The 14,895-nt window shown below is 43.9% G+C and overlaps 1 protein-coding gene across 1 annotated transcript in view; it reads left to right on the top strand.

Moving 5' to 3' along the window:
* Positions 1-14,895, top strand: part of AGBL1 (ATP/GTP binding protein like 1) — a 272,270-nt gene that overhangs the window by 33,047 nt on the left and 224,328 nt on the right. Inside the window, exon 6 of the mRNA XM_032123269.1 lies at positions 11,826-11,863. Coding sequence (XP_031979160.1) covers positions 11,826-11,863 — 38 coding nt within the window. The remainder of the gene's footprint in view (positions 1-11,825; positions 11,864-14,895) is intronic.

The following is a 14,895-nucleotide window of genomic DNA, read 5'->3' as shown; positions in this document are numbered from 1 at the left end:
GCCAGAGAGTGAGCAGATAAAGCTGAGGGCACTCACTTGTGTGTCAGCACATGTGAGAGCCCAGGAATCTCCTCTTCTTTGCCTTTCACTTGATTTATTGCCATTTCTCCTCCCACCCAGAAGCCTCTTGCCCTTATGAAGAGGGTAGAAAGCAGCTGTGATATCCTCCCCACAAAAGCTTTCAGTCCAAAGATAGACAAGGGAAATTTGGGAAAAACAATGAAAGTCTCAATGCAGGACACCTACAGAAACAATTTGCACAGTGCTGTCCCTACAAGGAAATCAACCCCAAGAATTTCCTGTGGTTGCTAAGGCTTTTTCCCAGCTCCACCAGTGCTGGCAATGCTGGCAGGTGCAGTGTGAGCCAGTCTCTAGGACTATCAGTGGTTTTAAAGCACAGCAGTGATTAGACCTGCCCTGGGCCGAGTTATGAGACAGTGTCGAAGCCTTAGCAACAGCCTTTCTGCTGCAGGGTTCCCTGTCCTGATAGCACTGTTGGAGCCACACCAGGTGTAGCAGCAGAAGGGTAACTGGATTTAGAGATACAGAGGAGACACAAGAGACTCCTTTCCAGTGGGTGAGAGAAAGAGAGCTGCAAAGTCTTCAGTATTTCAGGCTCTTTTGAATAGTCATAAAAAAATTATTACAGAGAATAAAAGAGATAAAGTAAATAATAGAGTATTTGCCAATGAAGAGGAAATGAATTTTTTAGGGAGAGAAGGTTTTGTAACAGCAGTGGCACAGACTCAGCACAGGGCTCTGGCTCACTAATGCTGGCAGGACTCTTCTCGATCTCTGTCTACAGGGCAACACTTGGAATTGCAGCAATGCCAGCAAAATCTGTAAATAAACCCAGAGCTGAGCTGCTCTGGGAGGTGTTTGGAGACAGGGCTTGGAATATGGAGGGGAGAACCTGAAAACTTGAGGAAGTGGCTGGTGAGGAAGAACAGGGCTGCTGTTTCCCAACATGGATGGCTGCAACTCTGGGGATGGGAATGGAAACTCCCCCTGAAGTGCAAACCTTGGAAAGGTCATGGCTCTGAGACAGCACAAGCCAGATTACTGCAGAATAGAAAAGAGAGACCATCCTGTAACTTCAGATCATCTATTCCATATGTTTCTTTCCTCCCCTGTGTTAAGGGGATAGAGTTTGGGCTTTGTGTGGACTATAGGGCATATGCTGCAATGGCACAACAGCTGCCACTGTCTAGTCAAGAGCTTAATTTCTCCTTGTTTTTCATTGTTGTTTAAAATTGCACTTTAAAATTTGTGGTCATTCCAGCTTTAACCACCTTCCAGATTTTACTGTGTAGAAAAAACAGGCATGTGGAAGAACCATCCCGATAATGCTCAGGATTTTTCCTATGCCTTTTAATTATTTATCCCTTTTACTTTATTATTATATTTACAGCTCAAATTCTACCAGCCTTGGCTTTGATATGGTCTGTTTTCAGACCCCAGAGTTTGGCTAGGTTATATCAGATGGAAGATTTCCAGTGGAAGAGCGGGGGGAAAAAAAGAAACCCAACCCCAAACTTTTATTATTTAGGCTTTGGCAAACTGCAGCTTCAAAAATCCCCTGCAGTTATGCCAGTGTGATATTGAAGCTTTCAAACAGCAAATATCAAGAGAATTTGACCCAGTGTTTGGTGCATTTGACATTTACTGACTTTATCTTCCTTTTAAACACTCTAGCTAAATGTTGTGAAGAATAGGCACAGGCATTAAGATGTGACCAGATTATTGCTAAATAAGGAGTTCCAGATATGCAACTGAACAGATTCATTAGTTTGTGGGTGACTGGATGAGAGTCAGGGTTAGGCTAGAACAGCCAGATGCTGCCTTACCAGCAGCCTCCACGGGGCTGCTGTGACCTGTGTTGCAATGGAGGCTGGTGTGAACTGCCTGCTCTCAAATCCCCTTGCTTGTAGATGTGGGGGGGGAAGGTGAGTCTGTGCTCTGGCTGCCCCTGGCACGGCAGTCTTCCTGCTCCTCCTCTCAAAGCCTGAGTCAAAGTCTTTTCCTGCATGTTGAACCTTAGGCACCAGCTGGGCAAAGTGCTGTGGGGAAGGCAACATGGTGACCTAGCAGAGAAAACTGTTTCTCTGACTCTTGTGCGTTCTAGTGGAATGAATAAACAAACGTTCTTTCTCAGGACCCTACCTATGCCATTCCCACTGCTGTTCCTTGAAATGCTGCATATCTCGAGGTACTGTGCTTGCAGAGAGCCTCATCTCTGACCTGCAGGCTGCCTTCCCTGCAGTCAGATGTCCTACTTCTGTCCTGCAGAGCTGTGGAGATGACGACAGGACAAGGACAGGGTCACAGCAGGTGTTGGGGTTCTGCTCTTGGAGGTGGTGGCTCAGCCTGCTTGCAGGCACAGCTTCTGCAGAAGATGCATCCTCGTTTGCAGCATCTGTCCTGTTCTGTGCCAACCTTATCATCCTCAGATGACTCTGCTGCCTCCCCTATGGCAGCCTGGAGGTCTTATGTCCAGAAAGCTGCTGCAGGGCAGTGGGAAAGCTGTCTGCTTTCCACACCTTTGCTCCTTTTCCTGCAGATACACTGCACAATACAGCAGTATCCCCACCCCTCCCTCTCTATCCAGCAAGACAGAAACCACAGAGAGAGGTGAAGAGCAGGATGACTTTTTCTGCTAAACCCTTATTGAAAATCCCAGGCAAATTAATAAGCTTTTTCTCCCTGCTCTGCAATTGCAACATTTTCTTTTCCCCAAAACTTCATGCTTACCTGTGGCAAAACTAGTCAGTATTGTACATTTCCAGCACTATTCTACGTGTGTTTTGCAGCCCTGTGTTTCGACATACATGGTGGGTAAAATGGGCATTTTTTTCTCACACAAAAGACACATTTGAAAAATTTCTTAAGACTAGCTACTGGCATTGACTGAAAGTACTTAGGTGGGACCTGATTTTTTGAATGAATGTCCAGATTTTCAGTGATATTTAAATGTGTGAAGAAGAAAGGGAATGTAAGCATAAAAGAAAGCCTCTCAGCAGGTTAATGGATTAACATGTACAGTTAAAAGGTAGTTCTGACCTTAGTATTCAAAGGAGCTTTGAAAAATCCTGCTGAGTGCTACCTGCTTGTTTAGACATAAAAATGCCTTTTAAATTCAGGTCAAGATGCCTATTGTGAATCTGTAAGTGAATGTTACTTTGTGGTTCTCAAGCATGTTTATGCATTGTTCTCAATTTGAGACTGATTTAATGGTGCCAATTAAGCTCAGTATTGTGTGCACACGTGGCATACAAATGAGTGCCCCAGTATTTCCAAGCAAGTTCCTGTTTGGCAGCATCAGTTAGGACCAACAAATTGTAAAGTGCCCAATTCACACTAAATTTAGGGCTGGAGGGCTGTGTGTGGATGTACTTAGGGAACACAATCATTAGAAAGGTTGAGAAGTGGAAATAGCTAGAAAAGACGAAAATATTGGTGACCTATTCCACGCATTTTTTTCTGCATATTTTGTAGAAATTCCACTTGCATATGAGCTTTTCAGGCAGGTCTTAACCTGTCCACCATCCTTTGGTATTTAGGTAAGGGTAATGGATAGACACAGCCTGACCTGTGTGCATAACAAGGGGAATGATACCTCCTTGGGAAGCACATGGGGATTGATAAATGCATTACATGCAAGAAGATTAATTCCATAGGTATCTTTTTGCACTTGCACCTGCTGCATGAAACAGCTTCTTGCTCTGACCTATCCAAAACCCCTCTGCAATCCAGACCTCTTCCCTAGAGATTTTAAACTTTGAGTTTCCTTTGGCTGAACTTTATGGATGTGCTTCATCTGAATAGGACCAGAGGGGAAGTGCAACATAAACTCAAACTGATGGATCTACTTCTAGGGTCTTGTAATATGGAAACAGTACTATTAGATTTAAAAGAATGGAGTTTTTTATCTTGTGTTCGATATAAGTTATTCCTCCTTTATTCTGAAACATCTGACTTTTGTTTAAAGAAAAGGCTTCTATACAAGTCAGTCTTCTTTCTTGGAGGAGCTCAAGGAAGATGATGATGCTTTCTTAGTCCTTCAGCTTCATAATTCGTGTCCTTTTTCTTATGTTGTACAATTTTTTCAATTAGCTTCTCTGAAAGATGTTTATTTCTTTGGTTAAAAAGACCAGCCAAACAAAAACCTCAAACAAAACAGACCTCAAAATTCTGAAAACCACCGGAAAAGCTGAAGTGAGAACTCAGGTTTTCCATCCACCACAGCAGCTTAGCTCCATGCAGGAAAGATAGCTATTTAAAACACAGCTCAAGAGCACCTTCACTACAAAGTGCATTCAAGAGATGTTGTACCCTGCGATTACTGCTGCCTTAGAGATGGTTTGTACTAACCAGCAGTCAGGAAGAACTGCAGCTCTTAGCCTTGACTGCATTGAAACCAGCCCCCCTTTTATGCTTTCAAATAGCTCTGGGCACAAGCAGTGACATGGTAGATACTTCCCTACCTGGACTGTCAGCAGCACAAGCTGCCCTTGGATATGTCACTGCCAGTAATTGAGGGTATCCATAAAATGGAGACCTTGCAGTGGTTTGCCAGCAGTATGGGATGTGTGCAGCCTTATTTTCCGGCGTCATAAGCCCCTGGGTGCTCCCAGACTCTCTCAGGATAGTTCACCATCAGAGACTCCCTAGTGGCAAAACACTTGCAGTTCAATTTCTCTTAATGAAAGAAGTCCCAGTTGCCCTGCTGAGATTTGAGCCCAGGGTTCCTGGGTATGTCACCAATAGGTGTCATTTGACTTCATCATGCCCTAAATAGGGTACAAGGATTATGTCCCTCTCCCTGCCCTTACTCTGGGTGTACACAACAGTCAAAAAAGTTTAAGGCTGAGTGAGCCAGAAGTAAGAAAAATGGGGCTGGATGTCTTCCCCCATGTGTGAAGCACACAGTCTCCTGTCAGCAGTCCAGTCTTCATGTCAGTCCCTGGGGTTTCCAAAGCAAAAGCTGCTGGGAATGGATGAGCTACAAATAAAATGACAGCTAAGGAGTGAGCCAACAGAACATGAGGCCCTTTTGAACTGAGTAGTAACTGGATTGGGAGTGGAAGACAGCTGCCTGGGGAAAGGAGGGGAATTTAACCACATTCCCTGACACACTTTAACTGTGTATGAGATGTTCTATAGGGCTCTGCTGGTGCTTGTTAGCAGAGGTGGCCTCGATGAGTGTCCTCACCACTCCTCTTAATCAATCAAGGATAGTATTGAGCCCCTTTCCCAGTCCTCTTACACGTGTCCCTGGGGTGTGAGAGCTGGGTTCTCACACTGTCACCATGGAACTGCCTGGGTGATGAATTTGTTAAGAATACTGTCTGACTGTGAACCTTCCAGCCTCTTCATCTTGATGTGAATGACAAGCTGTCACAGCCTGCCTCAGCCATATTGGTGACATCTGACCCTGGAGAGGGAGCTGACATAATCTTCTGAGGTATGGCTTCTGCCTGGAGAGGCAGCGCCAACTCTGCCCTGCGCTGAAAGAAATGCCTGGGCATTCTTTTGGCAAGGTTTTAAGTGCATTTCATGTACCTTGTTCTTCTTTGTTACTACTTTGAAGCTAATTTAATTTAGAGCTGTAAAGAGTAGCTTGACTTTTTAGGATACAGCTGTCTCTCCTTCTGTACTCGTTGCACACAAGAGAAAGTAGGATAATTGTAAGGATGCCTGGAGGATAAGCCTGGAGTCACTGCTCTTTCAGGGAGGCAGAGATGAAAGAGGCTGCAAGGTTGTATCCTTTCACTGATTTTAACCTGAGAGGCTGCAGAGCAGGCAGAGGTGTTTGGAAGATACTGCAGTGAAGGTTTTCAGCTGAACCTGGGAACTGAGGCATGCTGGTCACTGGAATGGATGTATCCATTAGAAAAGTAGTGTGTGATTATTTTTTTTTTCCCCCCTCATCTTTCAGCATTACACTGAAAGCACATCTGTGCACAACAGCTGGATCTCCAAACTCCACCTGTTGGCAGTGTGTGGGACATTGCAGGCTGTAAGCAAACTTTGCCATTAGTGTAAGTTTTAATGCCTTGCTAACAAGCTGGAATTAAAGAGGACAAGATGGTGGGTATTTTTGCATAAGTCCTAGACTAGCAATGCTATGAAAATAGCAGCATAAGCAGCTTTTTGCCCACCCATATTTCCAAGACGTGAAGCTGCTGGATTTAAGTCTTTAAAACAAATCACTGTGCAAGTGCATGCATATTTAAGATCTCTATTTCTGGGCCACAAGGGAAACTACTTTCAAGGCATCTGCCTTGGATGAGATCTACCTTCTGGTAGGATTTATAAAGCACCTATTGCTGTGGTGCTTATGTGTTGTTTCTGAATGTCTCTCAGTTGTCAAATGTGAAATTGTCTTTACAGTGAGTGGTTCTGTGACTGTATAAATTCCAGTCGTTAAGTATGAGTCCCAGGGGTTTGAGGCAAAATGCAGCCAGATAATGTGTACACTTGAGGACACAATTCCTCCTGGAGACAGGGGCTGTGGAAGCTTAGGGGCTTTAAGCCTGTAAGCTGTGATACCTCGAGCTCAGAGTCAGGAATCCATTGTGCCAGGTGCTGTACAAATACATATCCCCACACTGCTTTTGGTATGAATAAACATGACAGCAACAAGTGAGTATATGTGAAATAGCAGGGTGAAGAGCAAGAAGAGTTGAGCAACATGGGTTGCCAGGCAGGGATGGAACTTTTTCTTACATTTCTATACAAATAGTGCTTTATGTCTTTATCATCCAGGTATGAATGCTGTAAGGAATTAAATCAGGCATCGGGTTGAAGAGGTTTATAATAAATCATCTAGTCATTAGCTTTCATTCAATGATTTGAAGAGGGTGTTCTGTGTTTTAGCCTGTAGAAGGCACAATTTCATAGAAGGTGGGATAGTTAAGTTGCTTGGGGGCTGATGTGAAGAGCCCTTTTTGTTCAGTCTTTGGCTTTTCTGCTGTCCCCTGTCCATAGTTCCAAGCTAGTCCTGGGTGGGTGTGCACCAACATCAATGTGTTCTGTGAGTCTTAAAATCCTTCCGTGCCATCAACCATGTATCTCTTCTAGAGTGAGGTTTTGCATTTCCAGGAGTCCTTCTGTTTTCCTCAAGAGACAGAAACAGAGGCCCAGCATTGTCCATCAGAGTGCCTCCTGCTGTGAACTGAGATCTTGGCTTTCAGGCACCTCTGCCTGCAGTGATTTCCAGCAAAAAAATATCCTGGCAACTCAGATCTGAAAAGGTGACCTGGGCACAGGACTCCTTTTTACTGGCTAATCCAATTGTGCTTTGGCCTGGGACATGGAGTTTTTCTTTGTTGTTGCTGCTGGTTCCTAAGCACAGGATCTGGAAGTTGCATTTGTCTATCTGTCTGCTAGTTGTACTCCTGCCCAGATACCCAAGCTGCTGACTTGGAAACACTTCAAAGTTTTCCATTCTTCAGAGCGGCTGTCTCGACTGCTACTACAGGGAGTTTTTAATGTTTTCTGATTATGGAGCAGCATTTATTATTATGCTTTATAAGACAGTGCAACTTTATTTGCACATCTTTTTTTTTAATATATAAATGAGTCTTCTTTGGGATACACTGGACTTGACAAAACAGCTAAGATTTTGCTAATGTATTACCACAGAAAATCAGGGGAAGATATCTGGACAGATTTGGCAAGTTTTTTAATGACTTAATCCCTTTTTCTCCACCTCATCTCCCCTCCATTCCTTCTTGAGAAAAATGCAGAGATTTGCTCTGGGCATGCTATGAAATTCTCTGGCCTGGCATATGGCTCATCAAGTCATCTTTCTTGTGCTCTTAAACTTTTCCTCCTGTTCTCATCTTCCTCCAGCCCTGTCCTTGCTCTCATGCACAATTTATGAACTCCTCTCTCTGTCTTCCTGTCCTGGGCTTACTCATCTCATCATATCTCCTGATGCCAGCAAAGATGCTGTTGGTTTGCCACATGGTGCTAAGAGATGCTGGTATTATCACAAACACTGTTTGCCTGGCTTGCTGTAGCCCTACTGCTGCTTCAATGGTCTTGCTGCTGCTTTCAGTGAAAGCCTATTCTGCTTCTATTCCTCTTTGATGATTTATTGGTTCCTATAGGGTGTTTTGTATGTTTGATTTTGTTCAGCATCAAAGACAGGTAATATTTTGGGGATGGCTAACACTTGACTTAATGTGCAAATTACAATGCTGATTGAAAGTCCAAACTTAAAACAAATGCAGGTAGTTGACTCCCTACACAATGTAGGTGTGAAGTGCTTTCCCAGGATAATTATGAATGCTAAGAGTTTTCACAAGTTCAAAAATTCCCAGGCAAATATATGGGAGCAAAATCAGCTAAGAGCTGAAACCCCTCCCAAAGGCACCATTGTTAGTTTATGGGATCTCTGGACCACAAGTTGCTGGAGTTTGAGTCTGTTCTTCAAGTCCTAGAACTGTTTCTCTTGTGGCCTTGCTTGCTTTCCTTGGCACTGCTGGCCACAGGACACTGGACTCTTTGGACTTCATCTTAAGCTGGTGCAGCTGCTCTTTTCTGGGCTGGCTGATTAACTCTGCACTTAGAATACATGTTTCTCATTTCATTCCCATTATATCTGTGTTTAAAATGTAAGGCTATAGGGATGCAGTATTCCTGGGTCACTTTTCTCAGACCCTTCCCTCATTGGTAACTGGGCCTGGCAGTCCCATTAAAAGCAATCCAAGCTGCCTTTTCAAAGTCATTAGGTTGTTTGTCCCATTGCTGCCAAGAGGATGTTTCATGCCTTCATTTTCCAGTGCTTAAAACCTATCCTTTCAATTCCAGCTAAATTTATTCACGGCCATTTTATATCCATTTGTCCTAGTGCCAAATTTTTTCCTCAGCCTAAGTATCTCTCTGCCTCCCTCAGTGTTTACTTCTCTGTCACCCAGTGTGTCTGTGGGGAACAATCCAGTTGTCTCTTGGCTATCATTTTGTTAAGGTGACTAAACTCTGATCTTTAAGACTCCTAATGAGTTATGTCTCTGTTACCATAATGGTTTCCTTGGCACATTTCTGCATGGTTCCTTCTGAGTTCTGCACACAGCTGTTCAGGTGAAGCCTTGTATGAGAACATTCATGCTTCCCCTTCTCCACTGGCAGTGGCTTTTCTGAGACATGATCTGTCCTTTTCATGGTTGTCACCCTGCTGGTCATGCTTGTCGTCATCCCTTAATGGGCTCATATATCCAGGGTGTCCTTCTACTAATTTCCAAATTATGAGCTCCTGCTCATAACAGTAATCCTTATTAAACCCTAAATGCTTAACCTTGCACTTTGACTATTACATTTCATCACATTTCTATTCCTTCAGAACCCAAGAACATCTTGTTACTCCTGAAAGATATTCTGAACTCCCTGCTATTGGCAGCAGCTCCTGACTTCACACAGTCAGCAGATTTTATTAGTATACTCTGACTTTTTGTGCCAAGGTCATTAATGAAAAGATGAAATAAGATCAGTCTGAAAAGATCCTCGAGGACTTCCACACATAACTTCCCTCTAGACTAATAATTCCTCTTCCAGCACAATTCCTGTCATTGAGTCTTTAACCAATTCCTTTCCCACGTTGTAACTCTTACACTAATCCCCATGTGCTCCATCTTGGTTAATAATTTTCAGTGTGGCACCATATCAAATGCTTTATTGAAGTAGAGGTAAGTTAGATCTACCACATTTCCCTTGTGTAGAAAAAGTTGGTTATCTTATCAAAGAAAGATAACAAGTTAGGCTGGCTTAATCTGTCTGTTCTATCACTTAAACTTATTTTACCTGTTTTGCAGTTTATCCTCATGTCTTTTATGTTTTTTCTCTCAAAATCTGTTCTAAAGCAATGCATATCGTTGGGGTCAGTCTACTGGGCCTGCACCTAGACCCTACTTAGGCAGCAGGAACTGGAGATTAGACTGTCTGAGAACATGCTCTGGGAGTTCTGGGATCCTTTGAGGATGAATGAAGTTGTCTGCATACAACGTGGCTCACAGGCCGCCCCCCCAAAAGTATTGGAAGATCCAGATTTGCTGATTTATTGGCTGATGGGAATTTTGCTGGCAGTGTTGACTTTATGGCAGTGGTGTAGCTCTGCTGAAACTCTTAGCAATGCTCATAAGCATCTACAAAATAAATCAGATGCCTAGAGGAAATTCTGAGAACTCTTCTGCTTGGAGCCAGAGATACTCTGGTCATTCCTTCATCGCTCTGCTGCTCTGGCTTGTGATTGAGACATCACATTAGGCCTGTAAAGTATAGGTATGTAGAGCAGTCCCTTTTTAAAGGCACGTACTGGAGTGTGAGCTTTGGGAGATGCTCTGGCTGGAATTTTAACTTGCTTAGAGTTGTTTACTTTGTCCCAGACTTTAAACCCGGGAAGAGACTGAGTGATAAGTGGCTGTAGAGTATTCCTTGTCTGAGCAGGCTGAATAGCTGGGGGATGACAGTATTCCTTCACCATCTGAATGGTTGCTGTTTAGTTGGAGCTAAAGAAGCAATGAAAGCATGGCTGTGCTTCCACTAATGAGATTTTTAGCTAGTGATTTCCTGTTCTGTCTGTATTTGGGCACATTTTCTTTGCAGTTTGTAAAGCTGCTGTTGAACTCTGATAGTTTCATTATGAAGCAATGACTTTAGATAGAGATGTTGACCCAGTATCAGGAAGAACCAGCTCTTGAATCTTTTAGTGTCACCTGTTGTTAGGACACATATTGAACAGCAGCTTGGTGACAAAAAATATTTATTTGCTGCAGGATGATAATTGGCTCAGTATGGATTGTGATACAATTTTATTTGGGGATTGGTTTGTAAAGAGATTACATTTTAAGGAATCCTAGCGCATGGAGGTTTCATAGCTGTATTTATTTAATCAGCTCTGGGCACTTAACTTCACAGCAGTGAGCCAGGTTAGAACAGGGATCTTGCTCCAGCAGAATATGACTGGAAAAGAAAGTCTTCTGTGAGACATGTGGGATGGAGGTTTTACCACATGAGGAAGGAACTTGCCTCCAGAAGTTGGGGAGCAATGATGTCTCAGCTCAGCTTCTCAAGCTGCAAATGTCAGTGACCAGTGCCCAGTCAAACCAGTGCTGTGCTAGCTCAGGCATGTTCACTTGCTTACCTGCACAATGAAATGTGCAGGTAAGGGCAAGAAGGGCCTCAGAAATGTCTGTCCCTGCCCTTACTCTCACTGCAAGCAGTATTACTACAGAGATTTAACAGCTTTCTTACAAGTCCTCCTCTGATTGGGGCCCTCTAAATACCCCTGCAATGCAAGATGTGGTTTCAGTTAAGAAATTCAATTTTGTTTTCAGTTAAAGCTGGGAGGGAGGATAGGAATGAAGTTTGTTTTGGGGAAATAGAAAAAGAAGTGGGATTTTGCTGGAAATATTGACATCAATGTCCCAGCTTGATATGAAAATTATCATCTGATGCAGATAGACGCACTTGTGTCTGGAGTGGGCATGTGCTGAGTCTCTGGTACAAAGAAAAAGCTCTGGGGCAGCAGTTTAAAGACGTGCTAGATCACTTTGGATATGTGGGTGTTGCTTTAGATTTTAATGGTCACTACAAATCAGTGTAACAGTAAAGCTAGAGGGCTAATGGTCTTTTAGAATAACAGAGTCAGCTGCAGAGGCTGGATCCTCTGTTGGTGTAAAACATTGCAGTTCTGTCAAAGTCCATCATAAGCTGTCAGTTTAGACCATCTGGGAAGCCTGGCCCAGAAGACTGTGAAGATGAAGGTTACAAAAATTATTGAAGAAATTGACATTATTTCTCCATCTCTCTTCTTTCCCCAGGGCAGCCATTGGGGCTCTGGCAGCTCTGCTGAAATCAAGTAAGCTTTTTTCTTCATATTCTTTCTGACTTTCCTTTCTGTGCTGTGCTGCTGGACAGAATGATCCTGCTGAACCTCGTTCTGCCTTGGTATTCCCTCATCCCTTGGTCCCAAAGAACAATGTGTAGGAAAGAGGCAGTAGTGCAGGAGATTCCTATACCAGTTCTGATTCTTGGAGCTCCCTCAGCCCTGTGGGAGATGGTGCCTGGAGTGCCCAGGGGCAAACTGCCCAGGGAGCCAGGCTGGACCCTTATTTTTGGTATTTAGGGAACGTTGGTTGTCCTGGGCTTGGTATAATGGGAGAGATGGGGATTTCCTCCAGCCAGTGACAAATGCTTATTGTCCTTCCCAATTTGTTGTTGCTTCCATGGAAAGGGAGAAAAGGATGTGAATAACAGCAGTGTTGTTTGGTTGTGAATGGTAAAGTGATTTTAGGAAAAGACATAATCTATTTTCAGCTATTTTTTTTTTTTAAGGCAGTGGAGTTGGAATTTAGGAAATGGGGCTGATACTGTAAAATCAAATGGAGCACCACGTACCACAAGTCAGCCTGAACTGTGGTTTTGGGATGATTTCTGGAGTTTTGAGTGGCCAAGAATGTCTTGTTTTTTCCCTGCCCTGTGGTTCAGGGCATGAGAAGCTCCAGGCTTTTGGAGCAGACTGCTCTTGTAGCTGCATACAAATGTGAGCAGGTTGTATCTTTTGGGAAGTGTGGGTCAGGAGATGTGAGAAACAGCTCTGGTTCATTGAGATAAATTCACCATGCTTGGAAAAGTGATGAATTTTTTTTCAGGATTGCACCAGGACATCTTTCTTTGTCATGGTTAACATAATTGTGGCCATGGCCTCAGTGCATTTGAGTGGTGCAAGGGTTCTTGGAAAGTTAAGGATCAAATCTGGTGAATGCTGTAGCATGAAAATTGCTTATGAAAACGGGATAAAGCAAAGCACCCAGAAGCACGTGAGCATGTTTTAGGTGGGATACAAACTAAATGGAAGGGAGGAATCCTGGAAAGTGCTACAGTGGTGAAGTGGTAGACTGATTATTGTTAGGGTTTTTTTGAGAATTCCAGTAACCTGCTTGCTGGGAAATGCTGGGGAGATTGTATTTTGATGGTGCTGAAGGCTGTAAGAGACAGGACAAGAAGGTGGCCATTCTGGGGGTATCCCTGTGGGCCTATCCTTGAGTGCTTCAGCCCAAAGTCATCCAAGGGGTTATGGTTATACACGGGGCTCTGCTGGAGGTTCAGTGTCCCCTCTTGCTTTTAGCAGAGCTGCACTGGGAGAGCACACAGTAGTTTTAAAGGGAGCAGGCAGATGGCAGTGTGCCTCCCTGATGGATTCAGAAACATCCATCTTCATCTCAGGCTCCATAAGCTCTACTTGAGATTTTGTCCACCTGCAGAGCCATGGGCTGGCTAGAAACTGTTTGGCTTCTGTCTCCTTCCTAACAGAAGCTGATGCTAAATGCTCACTTATCAGGTGCATAACTGCAAGAAGCAAGATATGCCTGAAAAAGAGACATCAGTGTAAGAAAAATTGCCAATCCAGATGGACCTGGGAAATTGTTGCTGTTGTGCTTCAGAGGGGGAAGTCTAGTCTAAAGAAATTAGCAATGGGACACAACAAACTTGTGCTTCATCCACAACAGGGAGGAAAGGCTTCGAAACTCAGTGAGACATGAGTGACCTTGGTTGTCCTGCGTCCCTGTTTCCAGTGATTCCCATGTGGTGATAATCAAAGAGATGGCAAATAAAGGAGGAGTAGAAGTTTAAGTCCCTTCTAATGGCAGTGCTGCACCTTTCTATCAGTGAAAGCTCAGATTACTGATATGGAGAAGACATTTCTTGTCTGATCGTCAGCCAGTCTCTCACTCCTGACTTAGCTCTTTGCAAACATCCCAGAGTGTTTTACCAGTCCTTTCATGCTGTTCCTCCAGTTGCTGTTCCTCACCTGCCATGCCCACATGCACACAGAAAACAGCTCACAGCAAGTTCTTCCTCCATTGCCTCACTGCTTTTTTAATATCTGTTGTCTGGTCCACTATGGTAACTCTGTCTGACCTTATAGTAAAGGCTGAACATCTTGCTTGGTAAATACCTATAGTGGTGCTGAATTGTCGTGAGAGCATCAAAAGCTTTTTTGTTCTTCTCTATTGTATTACAGTCAAACCCTCCAGTGTTACTTCTTCCTGTCCATTCTTTCTCTCCAGTGTCCATTCTTCCTTCTTCAGTTTCTAGATGCTCACTTCAGCCCACGTGGGGAGGAGGAGGCAGTTCCTGATAGCTAGAGATAAACTAACGTGGGATGAGGCACTGCAACTTTCCCAAAGTCTCTCCTCTTAGTCCAAGGATGCACATGCTACAGTCTTCCAGCTTCCTTGGGCTTTGCTCTATTTCTTCTCTGTACATCTGTCTTCATCTCTTGAATCAGCTCTGTATTAGGGCCTGGGAAGCTCGTTGCTGAACCCTCCTGTGTCTTCAAGACCCCCAGGCGTGGAGGGGCTGGATCCTGTTTGAACAGAGCTCAGAGGTGTGAGACGCCCTCCAGGTCACTCTTAACCATGGGGCATATTGCTTTTAGTGAACCCAAACCCTAGAATAAACCAGGCAAACCATTCCCAGTTTGGGGGGAGCGGAATAGAACAGGACACCTGCTATCCAAGCACAGACAAACCCATGCCAGGGGTGCTGAGGCTGGATGGGATGTGAAGGACCGGGAGCCACACGGTGGCGATGTGATTATAGGGATCCCCACCGTGCCTAATCCAATGTGTATTTTGGGTGAGTAATTTGTTTATCAGCAGGTTATTTTAATCTAATTTTGGTTGTGTTTGTTATTCCCGACTATCTGTGCTTCCCAGAATTACCAGCTTGCATGTCTTTAAGGAAATTAGCTAGAGCTGGTCTCGGAGGCATTGGCTGAGCGGAAATTGAGGGAAAAGGCTGGGGAAACAGGCAGGGCCCTTGGTGCAATGCTTGCCTGGTAAAATTGTAATGAGCAATTTAAAAAGACAGGTTGTGGTGACCTCC

Source organism: Corvus moneduloides, chromosome 13, assembly GCF_009650955.1.
Source record: "Corvus moneduloides isolate bCorMon1 chromosome 13, bCorMon1.pri, whole genome shotgun sequence".
Classification (NCBI taxonomy): Eukaryota; Metazoa; Chordata; class Aves; order Passeriformes; family Corvidae; genus Corvus; species Corvus moneduloides.
This window is presented reverse-complemented; position numbering and strand designations above follow the sequence as displayed.